Source organism: Thunnus thynnus, chromosome 18, assembly GCF_963924715.1.
Source record: "Thunnus thynnus chromosome 18, fThuThy2.1, whole genome shotgun sequence".
NCBI lineage: Eukaryota > Metazoa > Chordata > Actinopteri > Scombriformes > Scombridae > Thunnus > Thunnus thynnus.
Genome location: NC_089534.1, coordinates 13,363,748 through 13,388,390, shown reverse-complemented (window position 1 = coordinate 13,388,390; position 24,643 = coordinate 13,363,748). Strand labels below are relative to the sequence as shown.

Below are 24,643 nucleotides of genomic sequence, written 5' to 3'. Positions count from 1 at the left end.
GCTAAACTGGATTTATGCACGGCTCTGGTTTTGCGCTTCTGTCCCGCCCATTCTCTCTTCCTATTGGTTGTTGTCGTCTGTTGACAGGAGGTGGAGGCTGGAACGCGGTTTCTCATTGGTTCATCGCCGCAACAAAAACAAAGTGCAGGTTTTAATTCCGTATTGTTGAGAACAAATTAAACTTTTACAGAGGCTACCCTCGGTCAAGAAGCACATTCAAACACAAAGACCACACAGCTGCCGAACATAGAAATAAACTGTATGTCGACGGTTAAATGAGCCTCTGCTGCCACCTGCTGGTAGTAAGAGGAAAGCACCTATACTGCAAGTACTACTGAAATTAATTAAAATGGGTTTTCAAAGTCTGAGACTGTGGGCCTCTCCGGAAACGGCGGAAAACGGCGTCCCTTCAGTCTTAGTTTACTTGCTTAGTTTCGCTCAATTCCTGGATGCCTGTGGGATCATGATTATGTTATTTGATCCCATTGACACTCAACAACTGAGCCAAGATAGCCTGATATTGCTGTTTGACATACTTCAGACTACACCAAATACATTAAAAAAAAAGGTTTGTCTGAAGGCATTTATTTGTTTCTGACTCTGGGAAAGTGGGAAGAACAGTAAAATCTCCCAAAACTACTGTATCTCTGGGTTATTCTATGCGACCTCCTTTTGATAACTAATGTAATAACTAATGTAGTGTTTTTTCACTTCCATTCACTGAGCCTCCTGTGAAACTGTTTGGAGCCCCCCTGGGGAAGCCCACCTCCCACTTTGAAAACCTCTGAATTAAGAGAAAAAAATATAACGTGAATTATGTTATGATTTGACAATTAATCTCAAATACAAAACTGAACAGATTGTTTAATGTGCTTTAAAACAAACATTTACAGTAATACAATATTCAAGTGGACAAATAAAAACTACAACTGTTGTAAATATAAATAATTATGATTCAAAAGCCATTATACACACAAAAATATTGACAACTTTCCTTTTTTTAACTTGATACAAATTTGGGTCCTGACTTTGACTTTCTGAGACGGATGTTTTTGCAGTGTCAGTAAAGTGACAGCAGAGTGCGCCATAGATCCATACAGACCATGTTACATTATGTTTTGTAAAGGAGGTAATAAAGTTTTCCTAGACTAAACACATTAAATGGTCCTGTTAACTGAACACATTTCCTGTTAAGCAAGGACAAGTTGAAACAGAGGTCGATAGCAACCCAGCTTACATGTAAGGGATTTAAAATAGGGGAAAAAAACTAACCAAAATGTATCCCTTACTTAAATTAAGACTCAAGTTTTACCATAAAGGGACCCACCAAATGCAAGGAGCAATGTGGGGGGAGCATTTTAATTATTATATGAATCAGAAAAGAATTCCTCTTATAAAGAAATCCTTGCTTTCTAACCAAAAAAAAAAAAAAACACACAAAAGGAAAAATGAGTGGCCAAAGCATACTGTAGCTAAATAGTTGGTGACACTTTGTAGAAGCTTCATGTTCAAAAAGACCTAAAAAACAGTAGTGGAGGAAGGATTCAGATCCTTTACTTACGTAAAAGTACCAACAAAGCAAAGTAAAAATACTCCATTACGAGTAAAAGAGCTTGATGTAGTTAAAGTGTTGCAGTAAAAGTAGTGGTTTGGTCCCTGTGACTGATATATTATTGTATATGACATCATTAGACTATTAATACTGAAATATCAGTGTGTAAACAGCATGTTACTGTTGTAGCTGCGGGGGTGGAGCTAGTTTGAACTACTTTATATACAGTTAGCTAGTTTAGTTCAGTGGTTCCCAACCCAAGGGCGGGGCCCCTCCAAAGGGTCAGCAGATAAATCTGAGGGGTCTTGAGATGATTAATGGGAGAGAAATAAGAAAAAACAAAGTTCTGATACACAAATGTGTTTTCAGTCTTTGGACTTTTTCTCTTATCTTTGTTTTTTGGTGAAATATTGGATCGTTTGACCTTTTATTGAAATGAAAACATGTAAGAAGTTTAGAGGGAAAAATCACTGTTTGTCAAGTCAAGTCTGTTTTATTTATATAGTTCCAAATCACAACAGAAATTATCTCAGGGCATTTTTCACATAGAGCAGGTCAAGACCATACTCTGTAGCCTCTTAACATCCACCTTGTTTTTTTTTTTTAATTTTTTAACCGTAATAGAAAAGCTCATAACAGAAGAACTGTGAGGCCAAAAAGCACGTATTAGGTTTCATTTGAAAGGTAACACCTTCTGGTTTCTGGAAATGTACGTTTTTAGCACGTGGCTAAAACACAACTAAAACTACATCAGTTCAAATAAGGATCAAAAAAGTGTTTTTGCTCCCCGTCTATAATGAGTCATATTTGTATAACAATAACTAGGACTTTGCCAGAACAATGCAAATCACCACATACCTTCTATATCTTGTCAACCACAGCTGTATAAAATTCCAGACCTCAAGACCTAAACTTATCAGATCTAGGGAGTTTTTAGTTTGTGGTGTCACTGGTGTTCCTGAACTTCTCCAAAACGTCTCCAAGTGGCCAAGTTGTGTCAGTTGCTTTTACTCATTACTGTGTGATGCTAAGCTGCTTACAACTGGCTTAAGCGGGTCGCCGGCGACCCAGTGGATGTTAAGAGGTTAATTTTTGACAGCAGTAAGGAAAAACTCCCCTTTAATGGGAAGTACCCTCGAGCAGAGCCGAGCTCTAGGTGGGCGGCCATCTGCCTTGATCATAGACATCTGAAATGTGACTCCAACTACACACTGCTTTTTTTAGACATCAAAACCAAAAAGGTTGGAAACCACTGGTTTCATCTTTACAGTGTGTTGTATTTTTATATTATCCATTGTGTCAAATCTTCATCTGAAAAGTAACTTAAGTCAAATAAATGTAGTGGAATAGCAAATACAATATTTCCCTCTGAAATGTAGTGGACTGGAATTATAAATTAGCATCAAATTGAAATACTCAATTAAAGTACAAGCACCTCAAAATTGTACTTAAAGTACAGTACTTGAGTAAATGTACTTAGTTACTTTCCACCACTGTCTACAAAGCTCACCTTCACCCTCCATAAAAACGAAAAATACATACATCTGACTGCCCTTTCTCAGCCTTTCTCTCCCACCAGCTCCGGATGCTGCTGTTGTGGAAAGGTGGGGATTTGAATGGCAAATGAGCATGATGCAAACACAGCAATCGATGTGGCCAAGAAGCAGCAGAGGCGTGGGGTCAATGTGGGATTTCTCAGGTCAGGTGAAAGAGGTTGTGTCCTCACAGGTGAAATCAACACTCTGTAAGGATTCACTGACTCCAGCTTTGATGACTGTTTAAACAATTTTCTTATGATTTTGAAGTTAAGATTGTTCAGACTCTTGAATAACAAATTTATATTGTCTTGACATTTAACAGATATTTAGACAGATGCACAGAAACTCAAACATATGATTTGATACCAGAATTCAAAGAAATCACACGTGGAAGCAGGTCTTTTTTTTTGTTTTGTTTTTTGTTCACCAAATACACACTTTTTTAAAAGGAACAATCCAAATAAATACACAAGCCGGCAAAACCAGAACAAATATGATACCTACTATTGTAACAAACAGCTGTAAGTGCACATTGGGGAGCATAAGCAAAAGCTAAGATGGTTGGTCTTACAGGAATGTTCAACATTTGGGGAAATACCCTTATTCGCTTCCTTACTGCAAGTTACAGAAGATCAATACAATTTTCATAACTGTACATTACAGCCATCAACTGGTTAGCTTAGCTAAGCTTAGCTTAGCATAAACACTGGTAAAGACTGGGGGTAGCCTGACTCTGTCCAAAGGTAACAAAATCCCCCTGACAGCACCTCAAACGCTCACTAATTAACACATTATATCTTGTTTGTGTAATCTGTGCAAAAACTTGTTTAATTAAACAAACAAGATATCACACGTTCATTAGTTAATTCCCCCGGTTTCCTGCTTTTGTGCTAAGCTAAGCTAACCGGCTGCTAGTGAATGCTTCATATTTAGCGTTGAGAGTGGTATCAATCTTCTCATCTAACTCTCGCAAAGAAAGCGAATAATTGCATTTCCCAAAATGCCAAAGTATTTCTTTAAGAAGGCACTGCATGGAATTACAATCAGTCTCTTTCTCCGTCTACCATCGCTGCAAACACCAACTGAACACTACGGCATTTTAAATATATGGTAGAGAAAAACAAGCTGTTGAGTTTTATTGATCATCAATGTTACATTATGAGTAAGTAAAAGTTTTTTGCCTTTCTCCTTCCTCTGCCCAACCAACATCTAAATAACAGCTGGAAATCCCTGCCAAAATTAATGCGTTAGCTGAACAACATCAATCTTTTCTTTAGCCATATCCTCTGGTTTGAAGACGGGATGTCCACAGTGTCAGCCAGCTGCCCTACAGTTTGACTTTCCCTCATGTTGTAACACATGCTTGAAGAAAAAACAACAACAGAACAGCCCAAAGTTCAAAATGTCACAGTATCCCATATATAATGTTATAAATAAAACAGAGTGAGCTACCAAACTTAGAGGATAATAAACATGCACCCATGTAAGACTAAAAGTAAGAAACGGACAGTTAAGACTAGCAGAAAAATCCATTGTAACATTTAAAAAGTAAGAACGTATTTTCAGTTGTCTGACTTGGCTTTGTAATGTCAAGGCACTGTATAGCTTAAATAAGATTGTTCATGGCTGTAAGTGTTCCACAGGATTTTGAGTACACTAAAATTATGTTACAAAAAAAAAAAACTACATAATAACTCTAGCTTACTGTACATTGTGAACTATCACACCAACAAAGTGTGAGAGGGGGTGACAAGTGTTTGGCTAGGGAAGCACTATGGACGCCATGTTAGCTGCAAATATGTCACATATGAAACAATGCCCTCCAATAACATACTGTAACTCCTGTGTGATTTCTAATTTAGCTCCACCTAACTGCCAGTTATAACCAGATTATTGTGGAGAAAACATGGCTGCCATCGAAAACCTCAATAACCAACTTACAGTTTTTAAACTCTGTCTACGGCTCTGAGTGTGAATGCTCAAACAGAAGTGAAAAACCGCTAAAAAAGACTAGTTTTGTTTTCTGCCGTAAAACACGACTAAATAATGTTTTGATGAGTTAAAAACACACAGAAATTGTACAATCTCGAACAGTGGAAAAGTAATTAAGTGCAGACATGTTTTTGAAATTGTGATCAAACAGAAAAAAAGTCCAATAAATTGGAGTTCAGATCTGTTAAGTAAGAAGTACAATTCACTCTGATTCAAGTGAGAATCAGGGATAAATTGTATTTCTTCTATTATATCTCTATTAGAGTCTAAAGGAGCTGGGAACAAGACAGTCTATTTAAAATTAAATAGGCCCCAAACCATTGGCAAGGTCAAGTACGGGAGTTTTGAATTTTTGCATTTTTAAATTATATGTGTATACTTCCTATGTGATTACAGCATCTTTCAAATTATGGTGACTAATTGTTGTGCTTTAAGTGCTTATTTCTAGAAAAATTAGACAAACACAGTGTCTTTTTTGAAACGACCACTAGTAGAAAATTCCTCATATAGTGGCTTTAATATAGTGGCTATGTCAAGTGATATTCTGTATTTTTCTTACTATCAGGAAATCCCATGAAAATACCAAAACCAATGATGAATGTATCCCATTAAGAAGTCTTAATGTAGCCAGTCATGTTCCTCTGTGCACCATTTAATCCTGTTTGAGTAATGTTACAGTGCCCAGCTGTTGAAGAAAATTATTTAGCTTTTTTTTAAAAAAAACAAAAACAAAACTATATATTCATGACCTGAATTAATAAATTGATGGTTTTGGTCTTTTCAGGGGATTTTTTCACAATAATAAAAATATAGAATATCCCCAACCTTCTCACTTAATTTGGATTAAGCAATGTATGTTTTCTAGTTTCAAATGGAGAATTCTTTCAGTAAAAAAGGTTATAATGCATGTAAAAAAAGACCCTTTTGACAGCTGACATTTTGACGTGTCATTGCAGGAAGACACAAGTGTAATTAATAACACTTATGATATTGTGCATGCTGGCCCATGGCCAATTGAGACACTTAATGTAACTGAGCCCTCATTAATGTTATTAGCAACCTGTGCTTTCCCTGCTATTGCAAGTTAAAATGTCTGCCATGAAAAAGGCCTATTATGCCCTGCCCTTTAGAGGTTAAGGACAATAAAAAGGTTATGAATGGGGAAGAACTAGCTCTTGAATCTCCACTGAATATGAAAAAAGAGACAGCATCCATCATTGGGATTCGGCCACGTATTGTTACGGAATGATGCGGTTTTCCAACAAGAGGACAAGCATCTGAGAAGAAGTCCTTGAGGAAGTCCAAAGTGTTCACCATAGAAATAAAGACTGAATTGGAAGTGGTTGTGTGTCCAAATGTTCACTTGGATTTAGAAACTCCTCAGACTTCAAGTCTCAGAGTTCACCATGCATGAAATGATGTCCACCAAACTATCAAGTCCAAAAAGGTAGCCATCTTCTCTGTTCCCTTCGCACCATGACGCTCGGTGGGTTAGTTCCTCTCCATCAGGAAGAGGAGTGGTTTTACCAAAGTCGATCATCCAGACTTTGGCCCGTCCTTTACTGTCATGAACGAATAACAAAGAGCTGCCAATCACCTGCAGAGACAGATGAAAACAATAAAAAGAATAAAAAAACAGAAACTGAATTACTAAAACTGTTTTACATTTTTTGCTGAACTATGTGCATCTATGTGTATCTTTTAAAAACATCATTTCACTTCCTGTTTTGACACACCAACTTCTTCTTACATTCACGTCTGTTTAGTTTGTTTGTTTGTGTGTGTGTGCAAGTGTGTGAGTGAGAAACTGAATGTGTGCATGTGTGGTCAGCGCTGCTGCTGTCCAGTTTCCATGACGTGAACAGCTATTTGCGTATGTTGCTGTGAACTGGTGTGTTTGCCTCACACACCGATAAATTACACTTAATCACTACATCAATACATTACAAATTTATGCATAGTGATACCAGATAGACATTAACCAATTAACCCAATAAAAATATGTAAAACATGCTGTTTAGTTAAGTGAATACAGTCTACAGAGCATAAATATTCTGAATTGAGCCCAGTTCTGCAAGAATCAAGAAGTTGCAGTAAGGCAAATCCCAAAAATATTGTAAAAATGCTTAAAGATTGCTTAAGGTTTGTTGGTTATTTATGGAAAATCGCAACAGTTTGACTTTACATGGCCATTATGAAGCCTAAAATGCATTTTTGTGTGTATAATTTACATGCCACTAGACAATATCATTTCACCACAATGTGACACTGCAGAAAAAGTGAAAACAAAGCTGGATATGACCTTGCATCTATTAAAACCCACTCACAGACTAGTTGGTACATATTTTTCACATCATTTCTTTGTGAATAAAAGTTTTAATTGTTTGACTTTTCAGATAAATTTATAAACAACATATATGGTCAGGTTTATTTTCACTTTATATGTATGTGTTGCAATGGAACCATGATGTGCAGCAGCAGTGCAGAGACCAGCAGAGCAACAGTTTCCATCACTGGAACTGTGTCTTTACCTCATGGGTTTTGAAGAACGGGGAGATCTCCAGAGTGTCTCTGATTTCCTTCAGCCGGGCTAGATAAACGTTCTGGAAAAAAAAAAAAAAAAACACATACGAGCTTTTATATCTTGTTCACGCAGTTCTTTCCAGTTCTGATGCAGCCAGTTTGGTTGGCAGCTGAATTAATCAACTACTCACTACTCACCAGTGTGCTCCACTTTTAATAGCTTTTACAATCAAATGTGTGATAGATATATTTCAAACACCGAATACTGAAAGTCTGTCTTGATGTTGTTATTTTATCTCTGATTTCAAATGAGTTTTCAACACAACAAACACACTCACAAATGAATGCGCATCGCTTTCAAATACTAAGTGTGGGTGTGTGTGTGTGTGTGTGTAAAGAGTCCCAGGGAGTTCCCGAGGACTTCCTTTTTCTTCTGGCCCAGGACACTTAAGGTCACAGTGTACGTATGCGTGTGTTTTCCATGAGCTTATTAACACTGTGCAAAACAGCTCTATCAGTTCCTATTGAGGCTACACACACACAGACACACAGTGAACTACAAACACACTCACCAGTATGTCTTTCTTTCCTTTGACGAAGTCGTGGAAGGCTCCAGTGACTTGCTCTCTCGTCTTTGTCTTCTTAAAATCTCTGTTCACTGTCCCATCCTCCTTCTAGAGAAGAAAGGAGACAATCTGCATGAAAACTGACTTAAAGTGAGAGTTCAACTTGACTTTTATTTGATCTAGTAGTATATAACCATGCAGTATTGTTGGGGTCATTAGGGTGTGCATGTAGTAAATGTTTATATTTAGTATATCTACATTCTGTCCTCATAAACTGCAACTTCCAGGCTTTTTGTACAGTAGAGACGCAAAGGGCAGGGGCTAGGCAGAGGACAGGAAAGGAACACTGAATCCAGAAAGGAAGGAAGGAGAAGGAGCAGAGGAGAGGATGGACAAGAAAACTAGAACAAACAATGGTAGAAAAAAAAGAGAGAGGGAGGGAAAGATATTTTTAGAGATTTAGCCATAAAGCAGGGAACAGTCTTTCACTGTTTATGGACCAGAGCCATTTACAAAAATCTGACTTTCTTGACTGTTTCTGCATCATTTCACCAATTTTGATTCTGGTTCGCAAGTCATTTTGAACAGACTTGTATTTCTCTTTGTTACACTAACTAGATTAAACTCTAACAGTAAATCAGAGTTAATGAGCTCATTATGTTTTGCAAAATGGCTTTAGCTTTAGCCTGCTTTAATCTGTTTTTGACATTTACTCGTTATTTATGACTGTAGTGAAAAACACCAGTTGTTTTATAGATGGGCCTGAGGGCATCACATGACCTGCAGCTCTGGTCTTGGTTTTGCTAATATACCAAAATCAACTCAATGCACAGCTCTGTCCCTGGGGTCTTAGGAACTAGAGCTTTTAGTTATTTCCCTGTAAAATGCAGTGGAACACAAGCGGTAAGCTTCCCAGAAGGATGTAAAAAAAAAAAAAATGTAAAAAAAGTAAAAGCTGTATTTAAATGTGGTAAATTTACTTACTGTGGTTACTTTCCACCCAGAGTAATAACGAAATCAAAGAAGTAGTACTTGTAATAGATCTAGTAAAAGCAGTAGTGGAACTAGTACCTGTGTTATAGCATTAACAGTGCATGTACAGTAGTAGTGGCGTTATAGTAGATGAGCAGCAGAAGCAGCACCAGCAGTGGTAACCAACTAGTTGGTTGGTTCAGAGTGGAATAAATGAGCCTTTCATGTTCTGCTGGCTGCCAAGCAACAAGGTATTATTTGGAGACAGAACTATTTTTCCCTTTATGGTTCAGGTCTGAGAACAGCTCGGGCTCTTTCACACATACACGTAGACACACACACACACACACACACACACACACACACACACACACCATACTTGATTACCAAACACTTTTCACATACATAAGAGCTTATAAAGAAATGCACACATACTGCAGTTACAAAAACACACTAATTTGCATTTACATAAACATAGATTTAAACAATACTTCTCTCTCTCTCTCTCTCTCACACACACACACACACACACACACACACACACACACACATACACGAACACACACACACACACACACACTGTGTTTCTGGGGATAACCCTCAGTGTCATGGCAACAGACCACCGGGAGGCTGTGAATGTCCTTATATAGCCATGACCCTCAAATAAAGACAGAGACGGAGAGATTTGTGTGTGTATGTGTGTGTGTGTGTGTGTGTGTGTGTTTGTGTGTACAGTGTCAGTGCCAGATGCCGCGGCCTATAGAGCTGCCACAGACAGGCCTCTTGTACGACAAAGGAACTGATGTACAAACATATACTTCAGAGGAAGTTTCTGTTAAAAACAGGAAGTTAGATCATGCCCCTGAAGGACACAAACACATCCACACCCACACGGGGACGAACACATGATGCTGGAAGAAAGGAGGGAAGGAAAGCCGCGCACGCACACACACACACACACACACACACACATACACACACACACACCTTTCTCTTTGTGAGTCTTACCTTGACTCCCTCTATCCTAAATCCCAGGGTGGCTGTGGAGCTTATGGTCTCTCTCCACTGCATGTATCTGGGCTTGGTCACCGCTTTCTTGTCGTTCTCCTCTGGCATCGGCGCAGCAGGATCAACCTCGATCATTTTCTGATACATGTCCGGTCTCGGAGAGGGCTTCTTACGAGCCTTGGTCAATTCCTCCTCGAGGTAGGTCCTAAAGGATAAGACAAAAACAAGTGGTAGGCGGTGAAGAACAGAGGAGGAGAAGAAAGGGTGGGCAAGAGACATGAGCAGAGCAGGTAGGAGGAAGAGGTAGAGATGAGGAGAGAACGTGAGAAAGAATGTGTGAAGAATAACAGAACAGAAACAGAATGACACAGCTGTTCACAGCGGCCTGCAAGATCTCGCTGTTAATAGTTTAATCTAGAGCTACTGGCCCTCAGTCCTATCAGTAATAATAACATTGCGCTCTCCAAGTTAACTGCTGAGATCTGGGAACACAGAAACATCCCTAAAAAAGTCTGACTGGACAAGAAACATGAGCGGTGAAACGATCACACGACTTTTAAACAAACGCTCAGGTTAACCACACGTCTTTGGAAGAGAAAACAAAGGTGGATGGTAAAATTATTACCTGAATTATGAATTATTACAGGCTGACTTCCTAGCTCAGATTTGACTTACTGTACGTGCCGTAGTTCACGCATAGTTTTCGTGTGTAATGAGGTATCACAGCAATTACTCTGTGAGCACAATGTTATCATAGCTGATATAAATGATAGGCAAAACTATGAAACAAGACCCAAGCTGTAATAAACCAAAATTATTCCAGTAGAGAGGAAGAAACACAAAACAGTCTGTGGTTTATTGTAAATGTCATTCCTTTTAGCTCCAAAATTCAGGCTATCACAGTAAAGGACATTAAAGTTAATTTATGTGATGTCATGTCATGTGACGTCTTCTCACCTCACTCCCATCTTACAGTCCATCACACACGGGAAGTCGAACTCCGCCAGCAGATCCTCCATCTGGTTGTATTTCTGGCCGTCTTTCTCTACATCTCCATGGTAACCGGGGACGAACGGGCGCAGCACGTCCCTCATCAGGAGGGACAAACAGCGCTGCTCACATTCACAGTGTTTCTGAAGGATATCATCAACATTTTATTAGTGTTTTATACTCTTAACTAGGGGCAACATTGAGAAAGTAGGTCGTGATTGTTGTGAACTTACTTTTAATATGCGGCCGTTGGCTCCTGCCTTGAAGCTCCCTGTAAAGAAACACCGTTACTGTGAAGCAGCCGCAGCACATAAATCAGAGTCACTGGTGATATCTCACCTTAGGTTAGTAAGGTACAGTCAGTAGACTAGCTTTACACAAATGAACTGCATGGTCTTTGAACTTTCAAGACACCAGCAGTACCTTTCCCCATTCGTGTTGCTCTCATTTCACACACACACCAACCCGGCCTCAGAGAGCTAGCACTAACATGTGTCACTTCATATCTTGTAAAAGCCTTTGAACATGTTGAAAAGGCAACACCTGCTGACCAGCTGATCACCGATATGCACATATGTTCTGCATCTGTGTGAAAGGTAATTAGTAGTGCATGTTTCCTGCTTCTAACGCTGCTTCCACATGTTCAGACAGCCCAAATACTGCTGATTAGGGTCGTGTCAGGACTTTTAAGATCCTGCTTTGACCCCGTGTGACTTCCTGTCAGTCACACGGGGTTGACTTTATTTTATTTATTTTTTATTGGTATGAACCATGTTTGTGTGTCCAAATACCTGCGTGCCCAGCCAGTTGTATCCAGGGATATTTCTTCTTGAAGGACATGACAAAAGGCGACCAGTGGACCATGTTCTTGATCTTCTTCCAGGACTTGTGCTACAGTCACACACAGACACATATATGTGATCAGTCTTCGCAAACATGTCTCACCAACTACATTATGTGTGCTTTTGAGTGATGAATTTAATTTAACCACAAGCTCCACTATAATCTTCTCTTTGTGTTACTGCAATGTTGTAATTTAATCATTATCTGTATTCGTGGTCATTTGATTGAACGCTCAACCATCCATAAATAAAAAAACATTTTTTAAATTGATGTAGGTCAATCTGATAATAACGGCTGCTTCTGGTTATGCAAACAAGTTAGCCAGTCGAACTTTATGACTTCTGGATTCAGCTGAGTCATCTAGAGCTGCAACAGTTAGTCAATAAATCGATTAGTGAACTATTTTGATAACCAAATAATCGTTTTAGTAATTTTTTAAACATAAATGCCAAACATTTGCTGGTTTCAGCTTCTCAAATGTGATGATTGAATGCATTTTACAGACAAAACGATTGATCGATAATGAAAATAAACGTTCCTTGCAGCCCTACAGTTATAGAAGTGTGCGACCAGCTTACCATCCCCCAGGAAACAGAGTACTTGTAGTCTGAGTTCCCCTCTGAAGCTTTTGGCTCATCCCATGCTTTTTTTTTTTTTTTTTTTACATGCTTTGTTTAATGGCCATGAGCAAAACAAGTCTTTAAAACACAGGCACGCACACACACACAGTGGGGCATCCCTGACCCTAGGGGGCTTCTCTTCAATCTCTCTCTGCCAGCTTCTCTTACACTCCCTCTCCCTTTTTTTTTTTTTTCTCTGGCTGTTTTCAGAACATTTTAACTCAACTTGGGAGTACCGAGCTGGGGTTTCCCCTGGTAACAAACGCACACACTCACCAAAACACACACAGTCACGCATAAACACACACAGTGATTCTCCAAGGGCTCTCCCTGTCCCCTGGCAAGGACACATTGAACTGAGGGACTCCTGCCATACACACACACACACACACAGTCATTCACAAACAGAGACTGTTTTTTTCTGACACACAAACACGCACGGAAAGTTGTGTCAAGATCAACAGGTTTTCTCTCAGCGACCACCGACCGACTCAAGTCAAGACATGTACTGTATGTTCCCTGCAGAACAATAACTGTTATTTTTACCAGATAAGGACATGCCAGAAAAAATATTTGTAGAATAAGTAAAACTTATCAGAAGTGTCACTATCAAGAGGCAAAGTTGATTTTCTTGACTATAACCCTTAAAAATGAACTATCCACTATCCATAACCAAAATAAAGACATAATACTTCAAAAAATACTCTTATCTCTAAGCCCAGATGTTCCCGTAAATTGTCCTCTTAGTAGTTTCGGAATTAGTACATGTATGTGTGCATGTATTTTTCTGCGTGTTGCAACAACTCACTGAAGCTTAAATAAATAACACTCTAGTTGAGTAGACTATTCAAACCCCAAACACCATTTTTATGCCTGCAGCATTACATCAGATGGAAAAATTCCAGATGTCTTGTTCTGTGGGTTTAAACAATGCTTGGCTGTGAAACATTTTGTTGGAACAACCAGTTTAGAGCTTTCCCTTTAAAACACGATAGAAAATACTTCATGAAACAAGACACTTGAACCCACTTTACTTTATAATACATTAAATTCACCCAAGTCAGTTACTGAATCTTATTTAATATAATATTTACACTGAAATTTCCTGTCTTAAATCGCACACAGGTGCAAATGACCTACTTTCCTCATGTTAAACACAGAGGAGATTTCCTCTGGTCCGCAAAAGCCTGAAGAAATAATATTATGTCTACAAATAACCCGGAGAAGAGAAGACGGGAGGAGGAGAGGGGAGGAGAGGAGAGGAGGAGAGGATGGGTAAGATAAGAGAAGAGGACCATAGAAGGCGATATATAACTCATGTCACATAAGCTGGACCTGCTGAAAATTCATAAGCTGATAACATGACTATCTATGGTTAGATGTGTTCACACACACACACCTTCTGACACACACATTTTCTCAACCCCCCCCCCCCCCCCCATCTCTCTCTTTCTGTCTCTCTGTTTCAGACAGTGAGGAGTCACATGAGGGGTTTTCTCTGCACCACTGAAGTAGAGCAAAAGGAAAAAAAATCACCCCGTACATACACACACACACACACACACACACACATATATACAGATCACATGGTGGAAACTGACTACAAGGTAGGTCAGCTGAAATGGGTCTCAGCGAGAGGCGATTCTTGAGTCAGAGTCTCGACCCTGGGATATCATAGGGTTTATTAACGCTCGTCTTTGTTGCATTTTCAGCTAGTGTAGCTAGTCTGAAACACAGAAATGACTGAGTGAAAGTAGGTGTTATTTGAAATGGTAACATCCAGTAGAGGCTTTCACTAGAAACGTTTGAAAAGTTAGATAAATAAAGGTTGAAATGAGACAAAATGACACTCACGATTTCAATTTGTCTGCCGATTCAATGTCACTTTCACATTTTAATCAGATTTCAATCACTGTTTCTGGCTTCTTATTCAAGGAAATGCAACACTGATTGAGTTATGAGGGCTATCAGACAAGAAGGCAAGGTATTCCCCTTTTCATTTTTTCCACCATCTTTAGCCAGTTAGCAAGAGAGCAAGAGTATCAGGCTACAGCTTGGTAAGTGGCCAGGGTCTGCACTTTCTCCATCACCTCAGACTGTCATCCATCTACCATGTTGCCCACTTACAGCTGGTGTATGTGAGAACTGGGGAGGGTAAGTAAGAGAGAGAAATAGAAAGTCTGGACTATCTCAAGAGTGAGTAATAACAGACCATGTCACACTGTGTAGATTTAAGAGCTAGAGACATTAAAATGCGATCAGAGGAGAGGGGTTGGTTTGTGTGTAACTAAAAAAGCTAGTTATCACACTGATGTTATTATTATTGAGCGTCATTACTGCTCAATAAAACCTGAGAACAAAAGTAGAGCTGTCAAACATCACAAAACAAGGACTAAATCCAGGTTTTAAAAGTACTCTGCGACAGTATAAGCAAGACTTGAACTGAAAAAGTAACCCTGGCAGTGTGGGTGACAGTACCTGGAGGTGGCTAATGCGGAGGTGGATGATGATAATAATAAGGACGGCTCCGACTGACACAACAACACTCCACAGTGAACACAGCCACGCAGCCCACACCATGACCGAGCTCTCCTGTCCTGCAACACACGCAAACTCTCGTCTCTCTCTGCTTTAAAAAACAAGCACCTCAGGCTCACATACTCCTTTTTCTGTGCTCCACTTAATTTACACGTGTGTGTGTGTGTGTGTTTGTGTGGGTAAACAACTAGGGATTATTTGATTGGCAAAACAGGACAAACATAATCTGGGCATGCAAATCTCCACAAGTCACAGGATTTGAAGGACACAGACGGAGCTAAATGTGTGTGAATGAGTGTGTGAGTGTGAATGTTTATCAAGTGCTGGTAAAATGGGATGGCTTTGTGGAACAAGTAAGCAAATATGTGTTTTATTAAGGCGTTTGTATGGGTTTATATATTTATACTGATGTTTGAGTATGCATGTATGACCGTGTAAGTATGCTCGAAAATCTTCGGTCTTTTGTGACTATAGCAGTCTCCCTATGTTTGTGTGAGACACCAAAAGATTGTGACAGAAGTTGCAACATAAGCTAACATAGACAAAAGGAAACAGTCCATAACACCACGCTCTATGGTGAGCTGATGAAGCTACTGGAACATACCTACAACCTCTGCCTCAGTGCCGCTGGGTGCAACACTTTATCATTAACTACATCTGAGTTTTAATACAGTGAAAACTAGTCATGCACATGAATAAATTTGGACATTTTCTACATGGGATCTACATATTTTAAAACATATTTTTGAATCTACTGAAAGTCTTTTTACATCCAAAAAGGGTCTAAAAAAATTCTCAGCTTGTGAGAAAATAATTTCACAGCTGGCAGATGTACTTTGCCTTTTCTGAACCTGTGAAAAAAAAAAACAAATTGCATGAATGTGTCTGTAGAAAAAACACGGAAAGTAAAGTTTGTGAATGTGCCAAAAAAATTTGTGCCAACAGAAATTATATGTCTATTTTTAGAAACACTTAGAATGAAATGATTGCATAATGTATCTCAACCATGAGATTACACAACGAGGTCTGAGGAGAAAAAAGAGCACCTTTGTGGATTTCTAAGGACAACAATCAAGAAGTTTGAGCTTGTCTTCACATCTGACTCTGAGTAGCCAATGAGAACACTGCATACTTAATATCCAATCAGAAAACTAGTTTTACATTCCAGTAAAAGTCAAACTGTTTAACTCCTTTGCTGTCATTTCTGGCTCACTGATATAATTTAAGATAAATTCTGGTGATTTTTTTTAAAGTTCATAGTCACTCCTGATTGTCTTGCAAACTAGTTGAAAATATTTCCACCTGCACAGAAAGATATTTGCTGCTGTGCACTATAAAAACCAAGTTCTACACACTTGCCTGTGTTACATTTAGTCCATGTAGACAATGTTTTATGTGCTCTTTTTTACAGTAAAATTGCAGGAATTGGGGAAAAGTCACAGGCAAAGGAAAATAATATGATTTTTTTTTAAACTGCTACCAATGAAGAGTCATATGTAATCACTTCCTGTGCACTGCGATGATGCAAGTTACAGTTCGTCCATATAACAAGCAGTCTGTTGATTTGGCCAATTCATGCAGAAAAGTTGCAGTAATTTAGCAGAATTGCAAGCTCTCACGTTAATTATAACATTTGCAAAATCCCAATTTCCTGTTTAGTGTGGAGAAATTGCAGGAATTTTGCAAAATTGCAAGCCCCCACAAATATTGCAGAGATTGGTTATTATATTATTGTATTAATATTAGTATATGATCCATCACAACATACATACAGCCTTAATTTTGCTATTGCCAGTGTCTCTGTTTTAGTGTTTTTCCTTCTCAGTGCGTGCATTGTTTTACACTGTGCTACTGTCAATCATCAGACAACCACAGGAAGAAATGGACGTCTCCACCAGGAAATAATTCCTCAAAAAATTGACGTTCAAACTGAAGCTCTTCAGTTTCATGAGAATCAAGTGTTTTATGGTCACACACATCTTACTGCATTTTTAATTTTTTTTGCTTGTTTGGAGGGAAGCTAATTTCGTGTTTTTGATGGTAAGTAAGTATGCGTTTTAAAAACTATGAAAAATGAACATTGTTTTTAAAAAGCTGGACCTGAATGGGGCCATGAAAGACATTTCAAGGAGGTCTTTGAATTGTCTAAAGTGTGCATACTCTCTTCCCTCAAAGTCAGCCTCTCTGTCTTTTTCTCATCTTTTTCTGGCTCATTGCTCTCTGGCGGTCTCTCCTATCTCTATCCCCAGACCAGCTGGATGACAAGAGGAGAGCAGGAAAAACAGTTAAGTTTCCATTGAGAGAGAGAGAGAGAGAGAGAGAGAGAGAGAGAGAGAGAGAGAGAGAGAGAGAGAGAGAGAAAGAGAGAGAGAGAGAGGGAGGAAATGGTAAGCGAAGGAACTTCTTGCAGACAGGAAGTGGGGGGGGTTGCCGCTTGCCTCAGCGACAGTATTTTCCACATCCGCCGCTGACTACAAACAAAAGAAAGAAGAAAAAAAAAAGGCCTTGCCCTCTGTAAACAACAGAAAGAGCACAGAGGGAAAAAGAAGCACTGAGGCAAAGAGTTTTTATTGGCCTCTTGATTATCATCTCTAGAAGTGCACCACACATCTGCAGACATGATTTTATCCAACATTCATTTACTTAAAGATAGGCTACTCATCAAATTATCCAATCACCAAATTGGGTAATAAAAAAGGGTGTTGCAAACAGCACACTTAGATGTATGGAAATTTGACGATTAGATTACATTGGACAACCAGATATCACTCATTTGCATGCAGGGGAGGAGTGGAGAGAGGCGGAGAGTGGTGAGAATGGTTAAAACTTGGGGCAAAGGGTAACGCCGGGTTACAAATGTGTAATGTGAACAAGCAGGGGAAACACTGATGCACGCTGATGTTTTCGACGGAGAAGCACTGAGGAAACAACAACCCTGATATAGCTCACCACAAGGTCCCCTTGCAGATACAAATATTGCAACTGTCTGAGTCTGCAAAGTTTAGACTGAGAGAAAACACACACACACACACACACACACACACACACAACAACTAAACACATTCAAAATTAAACTGCAGGGAGTGTGGTGCAGGCTAAACAACATGCTTAGAGAGTGCAAGATAAATCTCTTAGCAACCAACTTTGGTCAGTGGAAAATTAGCTTTGCGAAACTGACAGATGTATACAAGGTAGAAAAAGGGACACCTCAAAAAGAAAAAGGTTGCATGTTTGTGATGTGGCAGCTCAGTTATGTTGTAAGCGGTCCGATAAGGAAGACTTGTTTCCAAATTGAGGTCACTATGGAACATTAAAGCGCATATCTCACTTTAGATCTAACCTATCCTCCTAAGCACCCTGAATTAAACTAAACAAACAGAGGTGTTTCGGGGGTTTTCTTAGCTTCCTCACTAAGCTGCAGAATAACTTATGAAGGCATGTTCATGTCAGCATATAACAATGAAATCTAATATCTAAAAAACACACAGAAAATAACCACTTCTGCTAATATAGCCATTACATTTAGAAGTAAAACCTGTGGATCCCCAGTTTGCTGCCAAAAGCCATAAGATGTATAATACATCCCTTTTTTTTGCAGAAACACATCACATCCAGCAGGGTTTCCCCAATGTGTCACTGACATCTCTGAAAGCATGTGAAACCACACTTCTGCACCGAATCCAATTCTAGAGATACTCTTTCAGCCAAAATGTCAACTTCACTCTGTGTGCCGCCCTGACTCCTCCGTGGAGGACAGGGCAACTTGAACACGCACATGCACGCATTCTCGCACAGTAACACCAAATAAAGAATTGACCGGTGTTTCTCCTCTCGCAGTAAACCAAGCAGGCAGACACACACCGACAAGCGTTAGACACGCACACACCCATAAACTTACAGACTCTCTGTCACACACACACACACACACACACACACACATACAGCTGTGAGAGGGAAACTCGGTTTGACGTCACAGGGTTGCTAGGTAACTGGCCGCCGTGGTAGTGAAGATTTTCCACTGCAGTAGAAACACAGTGTATGTGTGTGTGTGTGTGTGTGTGTGTGTGTGTGTGTGTGTGTGCCGACCCACATGAGTTACAGTTGTGGACATAAAAATGAGTTTTCGTCCCATCCAGAACACTACAAGAACTCTTTTTTTGGTATTAAAATTGAGGTTAGATTCACGGTTGGATTAGAGGAGGATAAACCTGGAATGGTGAAGATTAATGTTTGGGTCTGAGTGTGACCACATTTCAAAGGATCATAAAAAAAAAAGAGATGTGAGTCAATGTGCCATAAGTTGTGTTTGTGAAAGAAAAACAGCTTGTGTGAGTGAACAGTCGTGTGTGTTGGTCGAAAAAGTTGAAATGGTGGTATAAATGTGGTGTGTACAGAGGGTGTGTCAGCGTTAGTGTGTGTGTGTGTGTGTCTTTTACAGTTGAGCAGTATTTATGGGTGCAGTCTTCATTCCAAAAGACACATCTGTGTACATAATGGATGCATCTTTTCAAGGATCAAAGGTGCATCGAAACGTGTCCAAATACGCGATTCCTCCCGAGCTTTACTTACAGCACAGACACCACAATTAACAACACACCCTCTGCATCATTTATAGCGAGGCCTTCGTAAGTCCTGCCCCACTTCCGTTCTACTGTAGCTTCTGCTCCACTAGCCTCTGTTTCTTTCATCATTCTCTCTGAAAAGCTGAAACATGATGCTGGAGTTTTCTTTTCATAGTCTGGGTTTAAATACAGCTGTGGTAAAGCTCCCGCTAAGTTTTAACAACATGTTTACATCAGTAACAACTCAAAACTGTAGCTGCAGAATGTAAAAAAAAAATGCTGTTAAATCTTTAGTTCTCAATTTTTTAAATTAATCTATTAATCATTTCGATTATAACATGTGAAAAAAGTAGTAATCATCACATTTAACCAAAGCCAAAGGTAAAAGATATTCAATTAACTGAGATAAAACAGAGAAAAGCAGCAAATCATCATATTTGGGAAGTTAAAACCAGCAAATGTTGAAACAAGTGAAACAATGAATCAATTATCAAAATAGTTGGCAGTTAATTCTGAAAATCTTTGTCAAAATTATGGATTTAGGTGATTTTGTTTTATCAGCACATGCAGTACAGAAGATATGTCTAAATGTGCTAATAAGTTCCATGAATCTTGCTGTTTATTGGTGTTTTTAAACTTGTTTCTACATATATTCTTAAATTTTAATGATATTTAAAACACTACACGCTTAAAGTCATTTACCAAAAAAAAAAAATGCCAAGAATTTTTCGGTTTCAGTGCTTCAAATGCAAATAACTGCTGCTTTTCTCTGTTTTTATGAAATTGCAAACTGAATATCTTTCTGTGTTTATAGCCGACAGATCAATCAGTAATGAAGAGAAATGTTACTTGCAGCCATGGTTGGAGACTGTTAAGACGGGTGTGGAGCTGATGGTTGAAGGCATTTTACAAAGAAAAGCAAACAACTGTGTCAGTCTACCAGAGACACGTCTGCTGCCAGATTCTCGTCTTTTCAATCCGCAGAACTCAACTGAAATTTTGTTGAGAGAAAAATAGCACTGATGCCAATCTATCGCAGGTGCCCTTTTGCTGCCAATTTACTAGAACTAGGAAAACACTGGCAGCACATATGTGCCTTCTAACCTTGGAAAGATGCCCAGCAGTCAAAAGATCAGCCAAATAGTGTCTATATATGGCTCTATTCAGATTCCAGCCTCCACCCGTTCAGCTTGTACGCTGTTAAAATACAAGTTGATATAATCCAAAAGCTAATGACCATAGCAGAGCAGATGTGTTTGACTGTGTTTAAACAAAAATGGAAATGTGACGCTTACTCAGGTGGATAATATTACAAAGAATAATTAAAACCCCTGTGTTTTGGTAAGTGATCAGGATAACAAATGCATCCACAGTGAACCACTGAGCTTTTTTATACCCTCATATAAAATGTTAATCTGTAACCCTGGTTTTATACTTGTTATTTTTTCCTGTGCTGGAACATGTTTTTCTTTCTCGTCTTTCTCTCGGTGATTACTTTATATAGTAATGCCAAAGTGATAAAAGCCTCTTAACTTGCTGTATGCCAGATAAAGTCAAGTAGCTCCAACATTAAATAGCCATGAAAAGAACAGATATGTATCCAGTCTCCCTTCAGATCGATTTAAAAAGACGTGACTACAGTACACACTGTACAACTTTTCCTCTCGAGCTGTCTCTCTCTGCCAACATTACTCTCTTGCTCACTCTGTTCTTTTCTCTTCTTCCTCTCTCAGTATCACTCCTCATCTCTCTCCCTCTCCTCTCTCCTACATACCACCCACACGATCAAGCATGCTTTATGTGTTTCTGCATGTTTGCCTTTTGCACAAATATACCAGGTTTCCTTAAAATAAAGATCAGGAAATATGACAAGCTACAGACAAGAATAAGAATAATTGTCACGTTTGACATCTTTGCGCTACGATGGTGGAAATCCAGATAGTTATCACTAGTAACTATAAATCTTTGTTCAACTGCAACCACCTGCAGGAGTTTCTGTCTCTCTCTTTGCCTGGATAAAGTGAAAAACAATGTCTGGAAATATGCAAACAGCAATACAAACACTATTCAAATCCATCAACCAAATTCATTTAAACAAATAGTTTGTAATCCACCTGGGAGAGTTGGGATATTGGTTTAGGGCTAGGTCAGGTGAATATTTGATTTTTTTTTTCTGTTGCTGCTGCTTCTCATAATGAAAGCAAACATGGAAAGTTAAGTTTTAATGATTTCGGTGACCACGTCTCCAAAGTATGTGTGGAACTATGCAGCAGCAGTTGGAAATTACAGCAGTTGCCGTATTGATTGCAGAGCGATGGAGTATTCAAATGCTTGTATTGGCTTGCACAGTCAAAGGGGGAACACCGCTCAGTTTTAAAGCTTATATATGATTCATGACAGTTCAACTGATAAGACGTGAATATGAGCACTTTCCTCCTAAAGCCAGAAACCTAAGAAGTTGACACTTTTTTGAACAGGCACAATGTTTAAGAAACTGGTAAAAATCAGTTATACAATCCTGCGTCAAATTGTGTTTCAAAGTAGAAGTGAGATGGCCTCATGAACTTATGCTGGCTACAAATAAAAACACATCCACCCACCCACCTACACACACACACACACACACACACACACTCACACACACACAAAAACAGGCCTCAGCCTCCTCTTTGAACAGCGTCCAAATGCAGGCAAAGCCTAAGTGTGTGTGACAGGCAATTTCTCTTGCTTTCCCTTTTTCTATCACCCCCGCTCTCGCTCACACACACACACACACACACACACACACACACACACCCTCACATTACCCACACACACACCAAAACACACCTAAACGCACACACAGGTCAGGGCACAGAGCTGGCTTTGTTACTGTGAATGTCAACCATTACTCAGGGAGAGAGCTCAGGCCAATTTGTCACAGGAGCACCCGACAACATGCACAGGCATATTCACACACACACACACACACACACACACACATAAGCCGACAGACAAACATTTTGAGGTACGACTGGTAACGGAGACCCACATCAAGACAAACGGTTTCCAAGATCTGGCAGGATTTGCTGCAAAAGCAACCATTCTGAAATAGTTACTGCAGGTTTTCAGGTTTCATATGTGACCTTTACTAGTGTGAACCTTTCAAATTATTTAAAATGATCAAAAATATCAGAGTTTTCCCTTTTTCAAGATTTCCCACTTCACCACAAGTGTGGATTCTTCCTTAAAAACTGTGTTCCTGTCTGTATGATGTATGGCAAATCCCAGCAAAGACATTTTCCAAAGGTCATTGCCATTTAAAACTACAAAAGGTCTACTGAATCGCAAGCAGGCTGTAGATACAGCCACACAAACTGGCCCACACTTTCAAACTTGGCACTACTTACTGCTTTCTGTTGAGAACTGAGGAGCGCAGGGTTGAGAAGCTGCTCCCCTTTCTCCGTATCGCTGGAAATATCCTCCTCCGACTCCTCCCAAGACGAGGAGAAACCAGCCGAGGAGGCCGAGGAGGATGACAGCTTCCTGAGGGAACGGGTGGAGGAGTTTGGCCCGGGGATAGGGCTAGAACTGGGGCTAGGGGTGCAGCATAGTCCCTGGTCTGAGCCGGGGCCTTCAGAGGTTTGAGGCTGGTTTTCCAAACCGTGGTCAGTTATTATGACTGCAGGGATGGAGGGAGGGATGGAGGGAGAGTGGTTGGAGGTTTGATCGGTGATATCCAGCAAAGAAGAGGAGCTCTCGCTGCTTGGAGGTAAAGCAGGGGTTTCTGGGTTAACTTCCAACCTGTCTGCTTCTGTCTGGAGCAGCATATAAGGACACAACCGGTCCTCTTTCTCACCTCTTACATCTCTCGCCGTCCATTCTCTTTTGTCTCCCAGCATTTGTTTGTTTTCTTTCTCCCTTGTGTCTTTTTCTCCCTCCTTTTCTCTCAGCCTTTCTCCCTCTTCTTTCTCTCTGTCTGTTGCTGCATCTGGGTCTAATGTCTCAAGGGAACCCTGAACAACAACCAGTCCATCCAAACAGGGAGTTTGCATTTTTGCTTCTGAGTGGCGGCCATTTTGACCAATCAGTGTCTTGTTTTCCATGTTTGTTTTATTAGCATTGCTGCTTCCTTCTCTCCTTTCTCCTTCCACTGTTTCATCCTCCTTTTCTCTTCCATTCTGGACAACAGAAGGAACTTTAGTCTCTTGTGGTTGGGTCATTGGGCATTCAGGGGTTGTGTTTTGTTGGCCGGGATGGGAAGGGGCTTGGATCGTCGTACGTCTTGGCGACCGAGGGCTGCGTTGGAGCTCGTTGTTCAGCACCTGGGCACGAATCCCGGATATGTGGGCCTCGAAAATGCCCACTTTTCCCCTGACCTGAAAGACACAGAGAAAGTGGATAAGGGTTAAAATGCAGCTACAGTTCAGTTCCCTTGAACTAACATTAGAGAAGTTTACTTTGATGCATGTTTTGCTTAATTTAGCAAGAAGCAAAAGATAAACACAAACCTAAATTTAAACCAATAGCACTGCTTCAGTAAAATCATGAGATAAGATCAGAGAGAAATGCGGTATAATAATCAATACCAAACCTTAAAACACATGTAAGTCTATCTTTAGTTTATTATTGCATAATAATTTACATTGCACAAGGAAACACAATCCAAGATAAGAGAACAAGAGTCACATGGACTCACAAACTTGATCACTGGATAGATTGTAATCTGACTAAGTACAAAACAGTACAAAGCCCTTAAGCCCTTTCATCGAAATGACAGACACCGAAAGTACAAATTTCCAGCTTTACAAATAGAAATAAAGGGGTAAAGCCTTCAGTGTTAGAATAAATTGCTTTAAACCTCCATGTGATTGCATGTTTAGATATAGTCAGACAGACAAATAGAGGTAGCCAGTTAGAGAGAGAGACAAAAAAAGGCACAGAGGAAGAGAGAGATGAA

General features: G+C 39.6%; 1 protein-coding gene across 2 annotated transcripts in view; it reads right to left on the bottom strand.

The window, feature by feature from the left end:
- Window positions 1–3,375: 3,375 nt before the first annotated feature.
- Window positions 3,376–24,643, bottom strand: part of itpkb (inositol-trisphosphate 3-kinase B) — a 32,819-nt gene continuing 11,551 nt past the window's right edge. For both annotated transcript variants that reach the window (XM_067571637.1, XM_067571636.1), the window contains exons 5-12: window positions 23,094–24,062; window positions 11,933–12,032; window positions 11,375–11,412; window positions 11,109–11,284; window positions 10,152–10,356; window positions 8,178–8,279; window positions 7,614–7,685; window positions 3,376–6,679 (exon numbers count right to left, since the gene is read on the bottom strand). In XM_067571637.1, coding sequence (XP_067427738.1) covers window positions 6,470–6,679; window positions 7,614–7,685; window positions 8,178–8,279; window positions 10,152–10,356; window positions 11,109–11,284; window positions 11,375–11,412; window positions 11,933–12,032; window positions 23,094–24,062 — 1,872 coding nt within the window. In that variant the 3' untranslated portion in view covers window positions 3,376–6,469. The remainder of the gene's footprint in view (window positions 6,680–7,613; window positions 7,686–8,177; window positions 8,280–10,151; window positions 10,357–11,108; window positions 11,285–11,374; window positions 11,413–11,932; window positions 12,033–23,093; window positions 24,063–24,643) is intronic.